The sequence below is a fragment of the Vulpes vulpes genome, chromosome 1, assembly GCF_048418805.1.
Source record: "Vulpes vulpes isolate BD-2025 chromosome 1, VulVul3, whole genome shotgun sequence".
NCBI lineage: Eukaryota > Metazoa > Chordata > Mammalia > Carnivora > Canidae > Vulpes > Vulpes vulpes.
Window position 1 is genome coordinate 126,857,354 of NC_132780.1, and position 16,838 is coordinate 126,874,191.

The 16,838-nt window shown below is 48.7% G+C and overlaps 1 protein-coding gene and 1 long non-coding RNA gene across 3 annotated transcripts; one reads left to right on the top strand and one right to left on the bottom strand.

The window, feature by feature from the left end:
- Window positions 1-476: 476 nt before the first annotated feature.
- On the top strand, window positions 477-13,827 carry LOC112913529 (uncharacterized). 2 transcript variants are annotated; one of them, XR_011995130.1, is made up of 5 exons: window positions 477-1,111; window positions 1,464-1,751; window positions 2,030-3,611; window positions 7,806-10,389; window positions 10,483-13,826. It is a non-coding gene; the product is annotated as an uncharacterized lncRNA (long non-coding RNA). The 2 variants fall into 2 exon arrangements; XR_011995129.1 differs by having other exon boundaries at window positions 480-1,111; window positions 7,806-13,827.
- TM4SF19 (transmembrane 4 L six family member 19) lies at window positions 2,213-7,231 on the bottom strand. The gene is made up of 4 exons (XM_025990267.2): window positions 7,031-7,231; window positions 6,129-6,206; window positions 3,450-3,619; window positions 2,213-3,151 (listed from the first exon to the last, which is right to left on the bottom strand). The coding sequence occupies exons 1-4, from the start codon at window positions 7,229-7,231 to the stop codon at window positions 2,971-2,973; spliced, it is 630 nt and encodes a 209-aa protein (XP_025846052.1). The 3' UTR covers window positions 2,213-2,970.
- Window positions 13,828-16,838: the final 3,011 nt, after the last annotated feature.

The window sequence follows — 16,838 nt, forward strand, 5'->3', positions numbered from 1 at the left end:
CCTTTGTCGCTGCTCTGCTTGAAAATCCTTCAGTGGTTCCTTATGACCGTCTCCCCAGCATCCACTCCAAATAAGACCTCTCATGATCTGGCCAGGTTGCTGAGCCCTCCCCTGGCGCTGAGCAGCAGAGCAGCAGCCTGGGGTGGGTGCCAGGGCCTTGGGCTAGGTGTGCAGCCAGCATCAGCTCAGCGCTGCCTGAACTCTGCCCGCTTTCGCTGCCCCTTGGCTCAGCAGCACCAGCCGCATCTTTTGCTGCAGTCGTGCATCCACTGACTAGCCTGGCACAGAAACCCAGTGTCCCCTGGGGGCAGATAGTGTCTGCTCCTTGCTGTTTCACCTGCCTTAACAAATCCTTTTTTTTTTTTTTTAAGATTTTATTTATTAAATGGAGACAGGGAGAGAGAAAGGCAGGGACGCAGGCAGAGGGAGAAGCGGGCTCCATGCAGGGAGTCCTACGTGGGACCGATCCCAGGTCTCCAGGATCACACCCTGGGCTGAAGGCAGCACTAAACCGCTGAGCCACCTAGGCCGCCCCATAAATCATACTCCTAATATGCAGACTCTCTCCTCATTTCTGATTTCTTCAGTTATATTTTTCTCATCCTATCTACTATCTACTATGGTCCAACTACAAACACAGATTAGATGCATAATTTAATTCAATAAATATTTTATTATTCCATCTGTGCTAGGGCCTATAGGTCCAAAAGTGAGTAAAACCCAGATCTTGCCCTAAAGAGTGAACAGATTTTGCTGGGGAGCAATGGGCTGAGTGGAGGACCAATTGCTATAACAGAAAGCTGAAAGACAACCTGTTCCCAAGATGGGCTTACTTTTCTTGAGAGTGATCGTAAACAAGGCAACGTCCTCCTTTCTTTTCTTTTCTTTTCTTTTTTTAAGATTTTATTTATTTATTCTTAAGAAACACAGAGAGGCAGAGACACAGGCAGAGGGAGACATAGGCTCCCTGCCGGGAACCCAGTGCAGGCCTCCGTTCCGGGACCCCAGGATCATGCCCTGAGCCAAAGGCAGACACTCAACCACTGAGCCACCCAAGAGTCCCAGCCACGTCCTCTTTATCCCCTGATGATGCTCAAGAGGCACGTACAAGGTAAGGGACAGACAACTGTTTTCTTAACAAAATGTTAACCCTGTCCTGACAGATTAACATAAGCCCCTTGGCCCAAAACCTGATTGGAGGCCAAGCCAAGAGCTAGTCGTGGCTTTCAACTGAGGAGAAACAGCCAGGGTGAAAGCCCGTTCTGAGTGTGAGGTGGTCCTGGGACGTGGGAGAAGGAAGGGGACGCGGGTGTCCTCTGGAGTCCCACAGGGGCAGCCAACAGCCGGGTGGGGGGGACTGGGGCCCCAGCTCCTTCCTTGCCCCTTCCCCTCGCATCCCTGCTTTCCCCTCCTCTCCCCCGCCCTCCCTCCCCTGGTAATGGAGGGATCACTGTGTTCTGCAGGCATCTGGAGCTTCTTCGCGACCTGGGGCAGGGCAGGGACAGCGCTGGGGCCCAGGGGGCTGCCGAGGGGAGACCGTGGCACCTGGGGCCCCGCTCCCTTCCTGCCTTTGCCTGCTCTGTGGCTCCAGAGCCCGGGGCGCCCCAGCTCCTTCCCTTGCCAGGACCCATCTCCCCGTGTCTCCCCGTGTCTTCCCCGGCCGCTGCCCCTCCGATGTTCCAGCCGCTCCCCTCCAGCCCTCTGCTGACCCCGCGCACCGCCCGGCACCACCGCCTGACCACCGCCCTGAGGTAGGAGATGCACCAGGTGAGAAACAGCTGGCACCACAGCTCTCCACGCCCACCCACCCCCCACCCCCCGTGTCTCCCCTCTACTGAGGCATCCCTTCCACCCCTCTTTGCTGGGCTATTTCAAGAATCAGTTCAGACACAAGGGACCCTTCCTTCATCTCTCAAAGACCCCCTCCTTGGAGGTTCGCTGTTCCTCTGAACTCTGCATCCTGCTGACCTCTAACATGGCCCTTACCATATGACATTTAAATTCTCTGCGGGTGTGTTTGTTCCCCTAGATCTGACAATGAGCTTTTCAAGGACAAGGCAGGGCCCAAGGCCAAGGACCATGTCTCGATCATCTTTGGATCCACAGTGGATACCCAGTGTTCAGCACTTACTGAATTGCACAGAAGAGTAAAGAAAAGAGCACTGGTGGATTACTCAGCCCCCGCTGCCCTAACAAAATACTACAGGCCGAGTGACTCAAACAACAGATGTTTATTTTCTGGATGCTGGAAGTCCCAACATGAAGGTACCAACAAAGCTAGTTTCTACTGCGGCTCCCACCCTTGGCTTGCAGGTGGCCACCTTCTGGCTGCTTCCTCATGTGGCCTTGTCTTCTGTGCTTGTGTGGAGAGAGAGATCTAGTATCTCATCCTCTTCCCACAAGGATGCCCGTCCTGCTGGATTAGGCCCCTACCTTTATGACCTCGTTTAACTTTAATTAGGTTCTTAAAGGTTCTCTCTACAAATAGAGTCACATTGTGGGGTAGGGCCTCAACCTATGAGTTTTAAGGACACAAAATTCCATCCATAACAACTGGTTGAACTTGAATTTAGAAGATAAGAGCTCGGGTACTGACTTTCCCTGAACCCAGTTGAGTGCTTTTAGGCAGCAAATCCATTATGCTCTGCAAACCTCAACTTCTGTGACATGTGGCCAGTTTTATGGAGTCGTTGAGAGGCTGAAATGAGACCGTGGCTGGAGGACATTTTGTGAACTATAAATTCCTGCACCTGGTAATTATTTAATTATTCCTTCTACAACTATATCATCTTGCAGTTTACAATGTGACTTAAAACGTATGTATCTTTCAACAGATGTACAAGGAATTACTGTTACTGTTATTATTACTACAGGAATACCTAAAAGGGAAGTTTGTTTATAATCCATACTGCAGAAAGGATTCAAGGCAGCTTCTGAGTAAAACTCTCACACAGGAGAGGGCATTACCTATCACTTCTCACAGAGGCTGTAGAAAAGGCCCAGGAAGCTGTTGATCAAATGAATGACCACCAGGAGAATCTGGAGGAGGCTGATGCACAGAAGGGTGGAGAAGAAGGACACGTGCCAAATGACTGCTTTAGAAGGCTCCAGGCAGACAGAGTTCCAGAGTGAATGATCATACAAATAATTCCTATCCAAAAAATAAGGAGACCGGGGTTTGAGGAATAAATAAGAAAAGCCAAGTAAACAACCTCAATAAAAACCTGGGGCCTAAAAAAAAAAAAACCCTGGGGCCTTCCCCAGCCAGGGTCATAGGCCTAGACTCTTCAGGGTGGCTATTGTGGCTGCATCGGCAAAATTCTGAGCATCAGAGAAGGGGGTGCTAGAACGCGTGACCAAGAGGAGTTTGTAGTCCATCTGTGTGTCTTTCTGTCTGTCTTTCTGTATGTCTCTGAAAAGACTGAAAATCCAAGTCTCCATCCACTTACCTGTTATGCAAGTCTTGGAATGGGTAACCGTATTTCCAAGCTTGCGTCTGATTGAAGGATGAGCCATCAAACATGCAAAATGGACCATCTTTCAGGGCTACGCCGGAAGTGATAAAGCAAATCAAGGCTCCAAGAGAAGCCAGGCCACTGGACAGCAGAGCAGTGAGTATCTGTAGAGGGAGAGAAGAAGCCATGAGGTGAGACGGGGTCATGACCAGGTGATGGAGTGATCTGGACAAGTCGAACTTCCCTGGCACTCAGGCTTTTTCCCCATCGTATCACATGGGGATAATGCTGCCCCTGGCACATCCTTTAAAGAATAACCAAGGCAGGGTGGCTGATGAGCGGTCAGTGGATAGAGCCAGGAGGAGTGGGAGAGAAAGCCCTGAGAGGGGGAAGCAGTGGAACCTGGACCTGGGTCTCCCTGGCCCAGTAGGCTCTCCAGGTTGGCATAAAAAACTTTTATATTCAGGGGCCGCCTGGGAGGCTCAGGCGGTTACCGACTCTTGATTTCAGCTCAGGTCACAATCTCGGGGTCTTGAGATAGAGCCCTGCATCAGGCTCTGGGCTAAGCATGGCATCTGCTTAATATTCTCCCTCTCGTTCTCCCTCTACCTACCCCCTCCCCACTCATGCATGTGCTCTCTCTCTCTCTCTCTCTCTCTCTCTCAATTAAATAAATCTTAGGAAAAAACCTTTTACATAGCCTCTGGGTAGAAGGGGTGGATGGTCATCGCCTGCCCATTTCTGACTCTTAGAAGGGAAAGCTGTATTCTCAAAAGTTCCAAGCTCCTACCCCTGGTTCCTCTCTTTCTCAAATCAAGCATGAAAGGAAACAAGGGAGGTAGGAGGGAAGGGGTTAGAAAAGAAGGGAAGGAGGGAGACAGACAGAAATTACAGTCAGCTCTGAAGTGACTCCAGTTGTGTCATTGTACTTCTAGTCTGTGCACCACTCACTTCCCTCCCAAAACAAAACGAGTGCATTTCCTTGGCAGGATTCTAGCTTGCTTTTAAATTGGCTTCTTTCTGAGAATACTAGGTCATGTTATCCCTTCCAAAGACTGCATATTTTAAGAATTTAAATAAAACATATATATATATACACATATATATGTTTATTTAAAGCTATGTGTGTGTGTGTATATATATATATGTATATATAGCTTTTATACAGAATCGTGGAGTCTTCTTCCCACGATGTCAGGCTGGTTTGGAGGTTGGGAGGAGCCAGGGAAATGCTCAAAATGTGATCCTGGCCCTGACAGCATCACATCACCTGAAAACCTGTTAGAAATGCACACTTTCTGGTTCACACCAACCTCTGAATCAGAAAAATCTAGGGGTGGAGCACCAGGGGTTTCAGTAGGTTAAGCATCCGATTCTCAATTTCAGCTCAGGTCATGATCTCAGGGTTGTGAGTTCAAGCCCTACATGAGGCTCAGTGCTGGGCCTGGAGCCTGCTTCAGATTCTTTCTCTTCCTCTAGCTCTCTGCTCCAGCCCCCTCCCTCTAAAAAAATAGTCAACTCTCGTCTCTGCTACCTTCTCCTTTCCTCAGAGAATATATCCTGAGAGAGAGAGAGAGAGAGAGAGAGAGAGACTGTCTGGGGTGGGGCCCAGCAATCTGTTTTAACAAACCCTGCAGGGATTCTGATACACAAGTGTGAGAACCACTCACTTGCCCAGGGAAAACCTGACCAGACTGAGAACAGATAGTGAATGAAATGTGTGGGTGTTTATATTTAATTCTTTAACATGTAATTCTGAATCAGTGGGGTTTCCAATATGTGGGCTGCAGATATCAAAGTAGGCTGTAGAGTTACCGTAAGGAGTCCACAAATTCGTGTGTCTGAGACTGAATAAGCAATATATATGTACTGAGATTTTTCAGATATGTATAAATGCCACTAATTTACTCTGGGCCTCAGTTTCATTTTCGGTAAAATGGAGGAGTTAGACAGAATAAAGTCATTAGATGATTTCTGGAAAACCTTTCAACTCTAAGAAAAAATAGCCGGGAAATTTTCTTTTTTTTTTTCTTTTTATTAAGTAGGCTCCAGGGCAGCCCGGGTGGCTCAGTGGTTTAGCACCCCCTTCAGCCCGGGGCCTGATCCTGGAGACCTGGGATCAAGTCCCACGTCGGGCTCCCTGCATGGAGCCTGCTTCTCCCTCTGCCTGTGTCTCTGCCTCTCTCTCTCTCTCTCTCTCTTTCTGTGTGTATCTCTCATGAATAAATAAATAAAACCTTTAAAAAAAAAAAAAAGTAAGCTTCACTCCCAGTGTGGGGCTTGAACTCACAACCCAGAGATTGAGTGCATTTCCAGCCAGGCACCCCAGGAAATTTTCTATCAATGACACATGACTGCAGTGCACTTAACTTATGTCCATATTATTAAATAGGCTAAAAATAATGGTAACAATTCCTCACATGTTTATAGACATTTCTGGCTCATTAAGCACTTATTCCCTTAATTTGATCCTGTTCACTCCCATTTTATAGATGAGGACCTGACGCTCAGAAGGATTAAGGAACTTGCCCAGCAGCTTAGAGTTATTAAGGGGGTACAGTCAGGACCTGACTTCAAGCCCCAAGATTGAAATTGCCTCTTTACCACTCTACTTGTAGAATAATAGAATGGGGGTACATTCTGGGTATTAGGAGAGTAGAATCTGGTGCTTACACTTCGGCAGGGCCAACTCTTACTGAAGCAGCCATATCTCCAGCCCATCAAGGAGATGAGGGTAGCTGCAGTGAGTACCTGGGAGAGGAGAGAAGAATGATAAGAAGACTTTGGGTAACTGACATTTCTAGCTGCACCTGTGGCTGTTGAAATAGATTGGTTGGGCACCTCACAAGGATTTGATTATCCTGTATCTTCCCCAGAGGGTTTGGCTTTGACTATCAGGACCAAATTGGATGACTAGCCTGATCTGACTCTCTGGATGGCAACATTTACACCCAGCCTTTTAGTCCCAAGCCAAAGTTCACCAACAAGACTTGAGAAGTCTTCCTAGGGTCTCCCACTCCTTGGAATTGCCATAGACCCAAGACTAGTTTGCTAGATCAAGCATCCTTTTCTTTCTTTCTTTCTTTCTTTCTTTCTTTCTTTCTTTCTTTCTTTCTTTCTTTCTTTCTTTCTTTTCTTCCTTTTTTTTGTTAAGATTTTATTTTTAAGTAATCTCTTACCCAATGGGGGGCTCAAACTTATAACCCTGAGACCAAGAGTCACATGCTGGGATCCCTGGGTGGCGCAGCGGTTTGGCGCCTGCCTTTGGCCCAGGGCGCGATCCTGGAGACCCGGGATCGAATCCCACATCGGGCTCCCTCTTGCATGGAGCCTGCTTCTCCCTCTGCCTGTATCTCTGCCTCTCTCTCTCTCTCTGTGACTATAATACATAAATAAAAAATTAAAAAAAAAATTAAAAAAAAAAAAAAGAGTCACATGCTCTATCAATTGAGCCAGGCAGGCACCCCAAGATCAAGCATTCTTGCAAGGAACCCAAACACTACTTCCCTGCCATCTCCCTGCTCCACCTGAGGGGTGTTTGGGGAGTTCACACCCAGCGAACTCCAAACACTTACCATGAGGCCTCCTCCCCAGAGCCCAGAGCCCAGCATGGCATGCTTGCCAATGAGGCCCCTCAACAGGTAGGTCACATCCCAGTTAGGCAAGAGAAGCACCATGTTGGTTCCAGCAGCACACAGGGCAGTAGTCCCAAGGCTCAGCCCCAGGATGCGAGAGCAAGTCCGTGAGCATGCCATCACATCAGGAGACGACAGCATCCTGGAACCAATGGATGGAGGGTCATGGTAGCTCTGCTGCTGGGAGCATCAGGAAAGGGAACACCCATAGCAAGGGTGGGATGGGGGAAACAGACTACAGATACTGTCCCCTCCTGGGGTCAGATCCAGAAGAGCCAAAGAACTTTCTTAAAATCTCTGCTTTTTATAAATAGTCCCCAAAGGATAAGATTTAAATTCTCCATTTTCTGCCAACCCCCACTCATCCCATCATATTTTGCTTATACCTTTATACAGCCAGTGATTATCTGTAATTGGGGCAGGAAAAAATGTTTAAAGGTGTTTAACTCTCTTTAAAAGATGTCATTTTGGGATCCCTGGGTGGCACAGCGGTTTAGCGCCTGCCTTTGGTCCAGGGCGCGATCCTGGAGACCCGGGATCGAATCCCATGTTGGGCTCCCTGCATGGAGCCTGCTTCTCCCTCTGCCTGTGTCTCTGCCTCTCTCTCTCTCTCTCTCTCTCTCTCTGTGTGTGTGTGTGTCTCAAATGAATAAATAAAGTCTCTTTAAAAATAAAAGGAAAACTTGATTAACTTAGCATTATCTGTTTATCGCAGGGTGAAGAGCCTGGTGCCAGGCACAGCCGTGAGCAGGGTGGCTGGTGGTCTGTTCCAGGACTCCTCCGCCCCCCCCCCCCCATCTTTCCTCCTTCCCCTGGTCCCAGAGTCCACCTTGCCTCCTGGGCCTCCTCCCAGCAGAGAACTTCCGGCTGCAGTTGCTAATGTTTCAGTGTGGAGAGTTGCCTTCACCCTGTGCCCTCCCCGCAGTGTTTGCTCCCTAAGCCGCGGCTCTCAAGAGAACTGGCCCCCCAAGGGCAAGGCCTCCAGGACAGGGGCCTGCGTCGGGGAGTGGGGGCAGGATTTGAAGCAACAGTGACCCTTAGCCCAGGGACGGAGGAGGCTGGAGGGAAGGGTAGGGACCAGGGAAGAGGAGGGTGCTGGCCTCCCCCTAGCCGCCCCCCAGATGGCGCCCTCCTGGAGGCCCCTTCTCCTGAAGTGCTGGCTGCTGGGTCCTCGTCCTCCAGCCCCAGGGTGACGAACGGGCCCTGCTGTCAGGGGCCCGGGCGCTGGGAGGAGGCCAGCCGTCGCCACCCTGTGCCCTCCAACCTCCGGGGTGTGCGCACACGGCTGGGCCCCCGCCCACTGTCCCATGAGGGCAGCTCCCGTATGTCCCTGCGCTGGAGCAAAGGACAGTGTCAGCAAGTCAGTGAGTCGAAGCCACACGCCATCCCGGGCGACTGATACTGTGTCGGGGCTGGGTAAGGACCTGAGGGCGGTGGACGGCAGCGGGGCCTGGAGCGCCTCACCCCACCTGCGAGTGAGGCCCATGGGCAGGGACACCAGTGCAGCCCCCCCACCCCACGGTCTCTCCCATGGAAAATTCTATCAGGGGAGAATTTTGTAGGGGACGCTAGAGAGCATGAGCGAGTGAGGACGAGCAGGGGGCTGAGCGGCCCGGGGAGGGAATCCCAGGCTCCCGCCGCCCAGCGTGGGCCTGGGGAGGCTTGGCCGCTGCGCCAACCCAGTCAGAGTCACGTCCGTCTGGACTTCGCTTCCCCTCTGTGACCTGGTCCCGCAGGCAATCACCCAGGACGCAGGCCGCAGGCCGCAGGCCATGGGACCATCCTCAGAAACACTTCCATGGACGTGAGCCTGGACACAGCAAACAGTGCGGCTAATTCGATCTCCAAGAGAACAGCAGATCACCAGGCGAAGCCTTCACAGCGGGCCTGGTCCCACCGAGGCCCCGCAGGAGGGACCGGAGGCCTAGGGCAGACACTGCAGATCGGCTGCCCCCGGGGACGGCGCAGCTCGCACTGGGAGGTGTGGGCACGGCCTCCCGCAGGCCTGAGGCGGGGCTCGGCGACACGCCGGTCCCTTCTGGAGGAGCTAAGCCTGAGGCCCCACGCCCCGAGTCCAGGGAAGGTCACCTCATGTCGCCCCGCAGAGGCGAGGCCTGCCTCCTGGAAGGCTGAGGGCCAAGCTGGGACTTGCCCCCCAGCGAGGCATCCCACAGCCGCAGCCGAGGACGGGCAGGGTCCGAGCGGGGCGGAAGGCCCAGGTGGACAGGCTGGGGCCAAGGCGCCCGGGGGCAGAGGCAGGCCCAGGCCCGGTCAGCGAGTCGGCCGCGCGGGCCTCACCTCCGCTTACCTGCAACCCGGGACAGAAAGCAGCCGAGGGGCGCTGGTCTTCAGGGGAGGCCCTGTGGGAGCCCGAGGGCAGGGCGGCCCTTATGTGAGCGGCCCACGGCCCACGGCAGGAGCTGGCCTGAGCCCTCCCCGATGACCCACGTCTTCATGTGACCCTGGAAGGAACCAGGATCGAGGCCTCGTGAGCCAGACGTCTCGGTGAGTCAGACGAGCACCCATGAGAAGTACCTCACCCTCCCTTCTTCCCCAGAGCCGCGACCCTTTCCCCAGCTGGCGGCCCTCAGCTGCCCCACCCGCTGCCCAGCCGGGGCTCTGCGGAAAACCAGCCGAGCACAGCAGCCACTTTGTCCCCGTCGCCTCCCTGCATGTGCGCCAGTCCCCCGCTGGCCGCCGTCACCTTGCGCCAGTCACGCCGCAGCGCTGAGTGCGTTGTGCTGCTGGGTTTGGGAGGCCTCTGAGCCCTTGACAAGCCTTCACTCAAGATCCAGCTGAACGTCCGCGGAGGTCTTCCCCGGTTTCTTCACTCCCAGTTAGGCGCTTCATTGTTGCTAATATTAATATCAATATCATATTTAATATTGCTAATATTTTATTGATATTTTATTTATTCATGAGAGACACAGAATGACAGAGACACAGAGAGAGAGAGAGAGGCAGAGACACAGGCAGAGGGAGACGCAGGCTCCACGCAGGGAGCCCGACACGGGACTCGATCCCGGGACCCCCGGGTCACGCCTTGGGCCGAAGGCAGCTGCTCAACCACAGAGCCCCGCAGGCGCCCCGAGAAGGGATGCTTACAACTGGCCATTACATCCTTGTGGACTACAGACAGCTGCTGTCTCTGTGTGCAGATGTGCATGTGCCTGAAGCAAAAGCTGGTAAACAACTATTGAAAAGCTCATTAAGTAGAATCCAGTTTTCATTTTCACTGCAAAAGAGAATTATCTAGAGCCTACGTGAATTCCTGGGTCTTTGCAGAGAACCGAATTTGGGTAAGAGATACTAGGTTGAGCACTCACAAAGCTTTATAATAAGAAGAGACACGTAGTCACCTTATAAAACACATTTACAAACTCTCTCATTAGATCCTGACAGCAGACTTTCCAGCAAGTGACATAAACGTTCGGTCAGCCTTGGGCCGCAGACAGGGATGGTGGCGCAGAGGACCTTGCCCTGCTCGGAGCACCAGGGAAGGAGGCCGTGGAAACTCATCCTCCTGGACGCGCCGCACGGCCCCACCCAGTGATGCCGGCGGTGTTTTCTTCTCCCCAACCCACATCCCAACTATCTTAAAGTCTTCTTCTGGAGGCAGTACCGGGGTGCTTTGGCACTGGAGGGGCCTGGGTCCCCGTGCCTGCTGCGGGTACCTATCAGCTATGTGCACTTGGGTGGTTTGCGGAGCCCCAGAAATAACCTGGGCCTGTTTTTCATATAAAATGATGCCTACCTTGTAAGTTTATTTTGAAAATTAGGATGTGAGAGGCCTAGAATAGGTTAGTCCTCTCCTGTTCTTCTTGGATCTCAGCTTAGCAGAAAGATTTTACACGGGACACCCGTGAGAGCCTCTCGTACTTAGACGACTAGAATGCTCTGATGGCTGAGATCTCGGAGGGTACCTCCGTTCCCAGCGCAGTGGCAAATCTGACGGCAGACCCTCGCACACGGGTACCAGGAAAGTGGTGTGCGTGGAACAAGGGGAATTAAGCAGTAGAATTAGGCTTTAACCCCTTGAAGAACCAAACTTCTTTGGGGCTGTGCTAGCAGCTGTAGGCCTTTCTTCCTTAGGGTAAACGTGAGACAGTTAATTCAACGGTTCGCCTTACAAACAAGACACTTCTTTAAGAAACTATATACTTGCGATAAAGAGTTTTACTAGGCCAGGCCAGTTGTAGGTCAAGTTCTTCACTCTCCTTGCAGTAAACCTCTACGGTAACAGAGGCCTGACGAGTGCCACGAAAGAACTAAAACATTACCTTTTTTTTCATTTAATTTTTTTTTTATTTTATGATAGTCACACAGAGAGAGAGAGGCAGAGACGTAGGCAGAGGGAGAAGCAGGCTCCATGCACCGGGAGCCCGACGTGGGATTCGATCCCGGGTCTCCAGGATCGTGCCCTGGGCCAAAGGCAGGCACCAAACCGCTGCACCACCCAGGGATCCCAAGCATTACCTTTTTATAGATGTGCTAATAATCATAGAATTTGGCTCCCCTGGGGGCGCCGGGGTGGCTCAGTTGGTTAGGTGTGGGACTCATGAATCTCAGCTCAGGTCTTGATCTCAGGGTCCTGAGTTCAAGTCCCGTGTTGAGCTCCATGCTGGGGGTGGAGCCTACTTAAAAAAAAAAAAAACAGACCAAAAAAACGTGGCTCCACTGGAGACACAGCTACTAATTATCACTTTGGTGGTGATATCTCTAGGGAGAGGCAAATGGGCGTCTAGGAAGGGCACAAAATAAGAATGGAGCCTGGGTGGGAAAGCAATTTGCCTGGTGCCATAAACCAAGACTGAAAGGTTTAGGAGAAGAGGATAGACAGATGTTCCGTTCTGAGGGATACTGTTGGACCTGGCGGTGGGATTTGATCCAGGAATAGAGGAAGTTGAAGGGAAGGGGAAAAGATGAGCATCAGGCCAGTGTTCCCCAAATAAGAGTGGCGATCAGCTTCCTGTGGGTGGGCCCCCACATCAGCTGACAGCTGACAAAACAAGAGAGCACATTCCCTTAATTGGAGGGAGGAAAAAAGGGAAGGTCAGAGGCGTTCCAGGCATTGCCATTTATACTCGTCCGCTGAAGGGGAAGTATTGGTTTTCTTTTTTATTAGTATAAAAATATCACAGGCTTCAAGCCACTCCCACCAGGCTTCTGTCTCCAACAGCACACGGAGATTGTCCTTGGTCTCCAATGACTTTTTGCATCGAATAGACACTTCACTATCCTTTTTACTAGACCCCAAGACAGAATTAGCCATAGCGGGCCACTAGGTCCTTTTTGAAATTCTTGCTCTTGGCTCCCTTGACACCCTGCTCTGGTGTTTCTCCTCCCTCATGGACTGTCCCTCCTCGACTGGACCTTTCTGTTGGTGATCTCCAGACCTAGGTCCTGGCTCCCCTTCTTTGATTTTCTCCTTGGATGAGCACATCCAGGATGATTTCTTCCCCACCAAACCTGCCTGTTCACGGCTCCCTGCCTCTGTAACCACACCGCTCCCTGCCCCCTGCTGGAAAAGAGTCGTTCTGGATTTTTGCGTCCCTTCACCCCTCACGTTTCACGCGGCAGTACGTCTTTCCTAACGCAGCTCTGATGTATACACGGCTTCCCGGGTGCGCGGCCTCCTCCGGTGCAGGTGACCTGTTTTACGGTTTGATCGTTGCAACATCTCTACTCTGGCTCTCCAGTCCACTGTCCACATGACGGCTTCTCATTGCAGCTGGACCGCGACCGGAGCTCCTTAGCGGGGCCTCATCAGGCCTCGTGTGATCTGGCTCTTACCCTGTGCCACTCCCTTTGCTCACTACACACCAGACCTACTTGCCTTCCCTAAACATCTCCAAGACATCAGACACTTTCCTCCTCCCCAGCTCTTTGCAGTTGTTGTTCGGCTTGGCAGCTTTCCTCCTCATCTTAGCACGGCCACTTTTTTTGCATCCTTCAGGTCTCAGCCTAAATGTTAACTTCCCAACATCTTATTTAAAGCAGAATTCTCAGGGCGCCTGGATGGCGCAGTCGCTTAAGTGTCCAACGCTTGGTTTCGGCTCAGGTCGTGATCTCAGGATCATGGGATCGAGCTCCATGTCAGGCTCTTTCTCTGTCCCTCTGCTCCTCCACCTGCCACCCTCGCCCTCTCTCTCTCAACCAAATAAATCTTTAAAAAATAATAAAGATTCTCTATCTGCTCAATTTTTTTTTTCACTGTATTTGAATCACATCTATTTTCTCAATGGTTGTCTGTATGAACTGAAAAGAAGTTCCTTGAGGACAGGGCTATGTAGGCTTTGCTCATCATCATGTTTGTATTAGTTGGCACATTAGTGAGGCTACCTAAGTATTCTGTGGCTTGAGGAATGGGAAAGATACTTCAGCCCAATGTAGTATTTATGCCCAAACCTTGGTCCATCAATGCGGCCAGAGACACGGTCTTGGAAGAAGATGGCAAGTCCCATCAGGATATGTTGCTGAAGCATAGGGATGAGGACACTTCCACAAGAGGAAAAGAACAGCCCAAGCTGGTTCCTGGGGTTACTGTGGGCTAGGCAGTGGTCTCAATTTCTGTAACACAATAAAATCCTATCTCCTGGTTTTTCTCCCATTAATTTAGTAATTCCTTTTTTCCTTCACTTGTTTTGAGTCCTGAGTCATTATTCCTGGTCTGAAAGATTACATGCTGGAATTGCTCGAATGTGAGTTACAGAATCCTACTTTCCTAAAAATTAGCTAGCTTACCCAACGATTTCCTGACAATGTGTCCAACATTCATGGAGCATTACCATCAATGTTCAACATACTACTAGTAGCAGAGAAGCGAGCAAACGTTATCCTTGATGATGCGACTATGAATTAACTTATGTCAATAAATACTTGTGTCCTAAACATTAGGAGGGTAAGCTTTTGAAGCCTGAATTACATTAATTAAAATAATATTAAGGGAGTCTTATCTCACAAAAACAATACCAAAAAAACTAATACTGAAAAGTTTTTGATTTTATTTCCAAGATCAAATATTACAACAGGACATTTACATGTATTTATAAAAAAATGCAGCAGTTGAATTTATAGATCAGAGGTTTCCTTGAGTTTGGTCCCTCTCTCAGCACAGTGAGCTGATGTCTTCAAAAGATTTATCCCACTCCCCTCCCTCCCCCACCCCCCGAGTGCCCTCCCCACCCCCCCTTCAAGTTGCAGTACCAATATAAAGCAACTGGGTACAACACAGCAAATATATTCACAATTTGGTACAGCCAAAACCCAGAGGATCACCAACTGAAAGACCCTCTTTTTAGAGATTACCTGTAGAGCATGTGTATCTATAGATATACCACACCCAGTTATCTAAGATCTCCCTGGTTTTAGAGCAAGTGGAAGTTCCTTTGAGTCTTAGCCAGCAGTACAGCTCTGCTTTATCTAATGGCATGTTTTTCTCTTCCTCCAAGTATACATTTTCCACTGCCTCCGGTCCTCACATTTAAGGCTTTCCCTAGCACCTTTATTTTCACCAACTAGATGTACAAGAGGGTCTCTAGTGTGTTGTGAACAAAAAAAAATTAGTGGATGATCCTTGCTCACTGGTCCCAAACCCTTCTTCCCACTTTGTAGAAGAGCTGCAGAAACAAATATCTCCTAGCACCATGGGATTAAAAGCCCAGAAAACTGAGAACTGTATGTGCATTTTAGGGAGCACTTGCCAGAAACACTACAGTAGGAGCGCTGTCTCTGTCCATTATCTTCTTGGATTCAGTAACAAAGTTACACTACAAATTAAATTTAGAGCCTGTCCTGCATTAAAAATGCAAATCTCACTAAGACTGCCACTTAGTCCAGAATAAGGATTCCCAGGGAATCTCTAAATACTGTTAGGAACTGCTTGAGAAACACTTTAAAGCAAATACCCCAAGCTGACGTCACTTGAGTCCCCACCCCACCCCCTTCCCTATTCCCCAAACAAATTTCATTCCTTGATTAACCTCTCTGAGTAAGATGGAAAGTGAAGTTTGGAAAATGACATGAAAAACGTTTAAAAAACACAACTAGTGAGGACATGCCGGAATTGGGACATCCCAGATGATTCAAAACGCATTATTTAAACTGAACTCATACAAAGCATGCACAGAGCCTACAAACACTCCTGAGAGTATCCATGGAACAATCAGAATCTACTCAAACAAGGACTTTTATTAAAGGGTTAAAAAAAGAGACACCAGATGCTTAGAAGTTGTTAACAATCAAAAGGAAAACCGTTCTAAAAAAGATTTTTAAAGGAGTGAAAAAACTGTATCTAACAGATTCATGCCAAAGCTTGGATGAAAGCCCCTCAGAAGTCTAAGTATCATGTTAGCATCAACTGGTACTCATTTCTCTATATCTAAGACTAGAGGATTATATCATAGCTTTACTGTTTGTTTCCCAGCAAGAGTTTTAAATAGCCTTTCCAAAACTGAAGGGACAAACATAAGAAAGTAACAAGGCCCAAGTCCCCAAATGGGTAAGATAAACAGCCCCTGGTACAAGCCTGCTACACTCAGTAACTAAAAAGTGGGGGTTACATACTACTTTCATTCTAATTAATTAGCAAGTAAAAGGGGACTTTCTGGTGGCAATGGTAACTTCACTGAGGTTTAACTGAGAGGGAAATAAATCATCAAAAAGTTAAGAACATATGATTAGGGGAAAAAACTTATTTATATTTCGAATCACACCATTTAATTGATATTTTTCCATTATTAAGAACACAGAAATCTGAGAAAAACATACTATCAAACCATTTTGTTGAAAACATTAAGATACTCAACTGAGCATCAGCATTCCAATGTCATTAATTTGAAATAACATGTACTCTTCTAGAGCCAGCAAGCTTGACAAAAAAAAAAAAAAAAAAAAACCAGAATGGCAGAGGATAGCTCCAGATCAAGACTCTCTCCCTTCTTAGTTAAGATGCTCATACTGAGTCTATGAAAGAAGCAAATTAAAAAGATTTTAAGAAAAGGAGAATAATTCCAGGTCAGAACGTATCCAATGATTTGAAATGCTCCCATTTTATTTACACCTTATAAATCAATGATTCATGGTAGCCTAGTTAAATAACTCGTTTTGATACATATAAAATTTCCTTATGTTCAGTCCAGTGTAGCTGGACTATTGTTCCTATTTGAAAACTTAAGTGACCCTGTAAGGGATATAAAATCTCAGGGCATTTTGATTTCTGTACAGGAAATAAGCAACAACAAGTTTGTTGCCACAGAATTAAGTACAACAAAGCAACTTCCCATATTTAGAGATTAATGTGGGATTGTTCTTGGGCAAAATACTATTACTGGTATTTGTATCTCTAATCCTACAAGTAAATCTGGCCATCTCTTGAAAATAATTTTCAGAAATGCTAACTCATTTTATTGAAGTAGTTCATATTGGATTGCTCAACTCTAGTAGGAGATCGTATGGCAAAGAATGGCATGAACCAAAAATTATCGTGTTTGTGACAATGACTGAGATTCTAAGCAGTACAACAGCATTCCATAGGCCAAAAAAGGGGAAGGTGTCTCCTGGTGTTAGCCGTTCTGTATTTGGAACAAGAGAATTTTTAGGTAGACAGAGAAAACGAGCTATAAAAACATTTGCTTCAAATTGTTCCCTTATGCATTAAATTATGAAAATAATTTAAAATGTTACATACTCAAACACAGAAATGGAATTTTAAAAACACAGCTAATTTCATTAAAAATCATACCTAGTT

Bases quoted from the DNA above. Each gene is read 5' to 3' on its own strand.
- TM4SF19 (XM_025990267.2), bottom strand. From the start codon at position 7,231: ATGCTGTCGTCTCCTGATGTGATGGCATGCTCACGGACTTGCTCTCGC. The intron at 6,207-7,030 runs GTAAGTGTTTGG...CTCCTCTCCCAG, and splicing joins TCTGGGGAGGAGGCCTCATG to GTACTCACTGCAGCTACCCT. The intron at 3,152-3,449 runs GTAAGTGGATGG...TTTTTTGGATAG, and splicing joins TTCCAAGACTTGCATAACAG to GAATTATTTGTATGATCATT.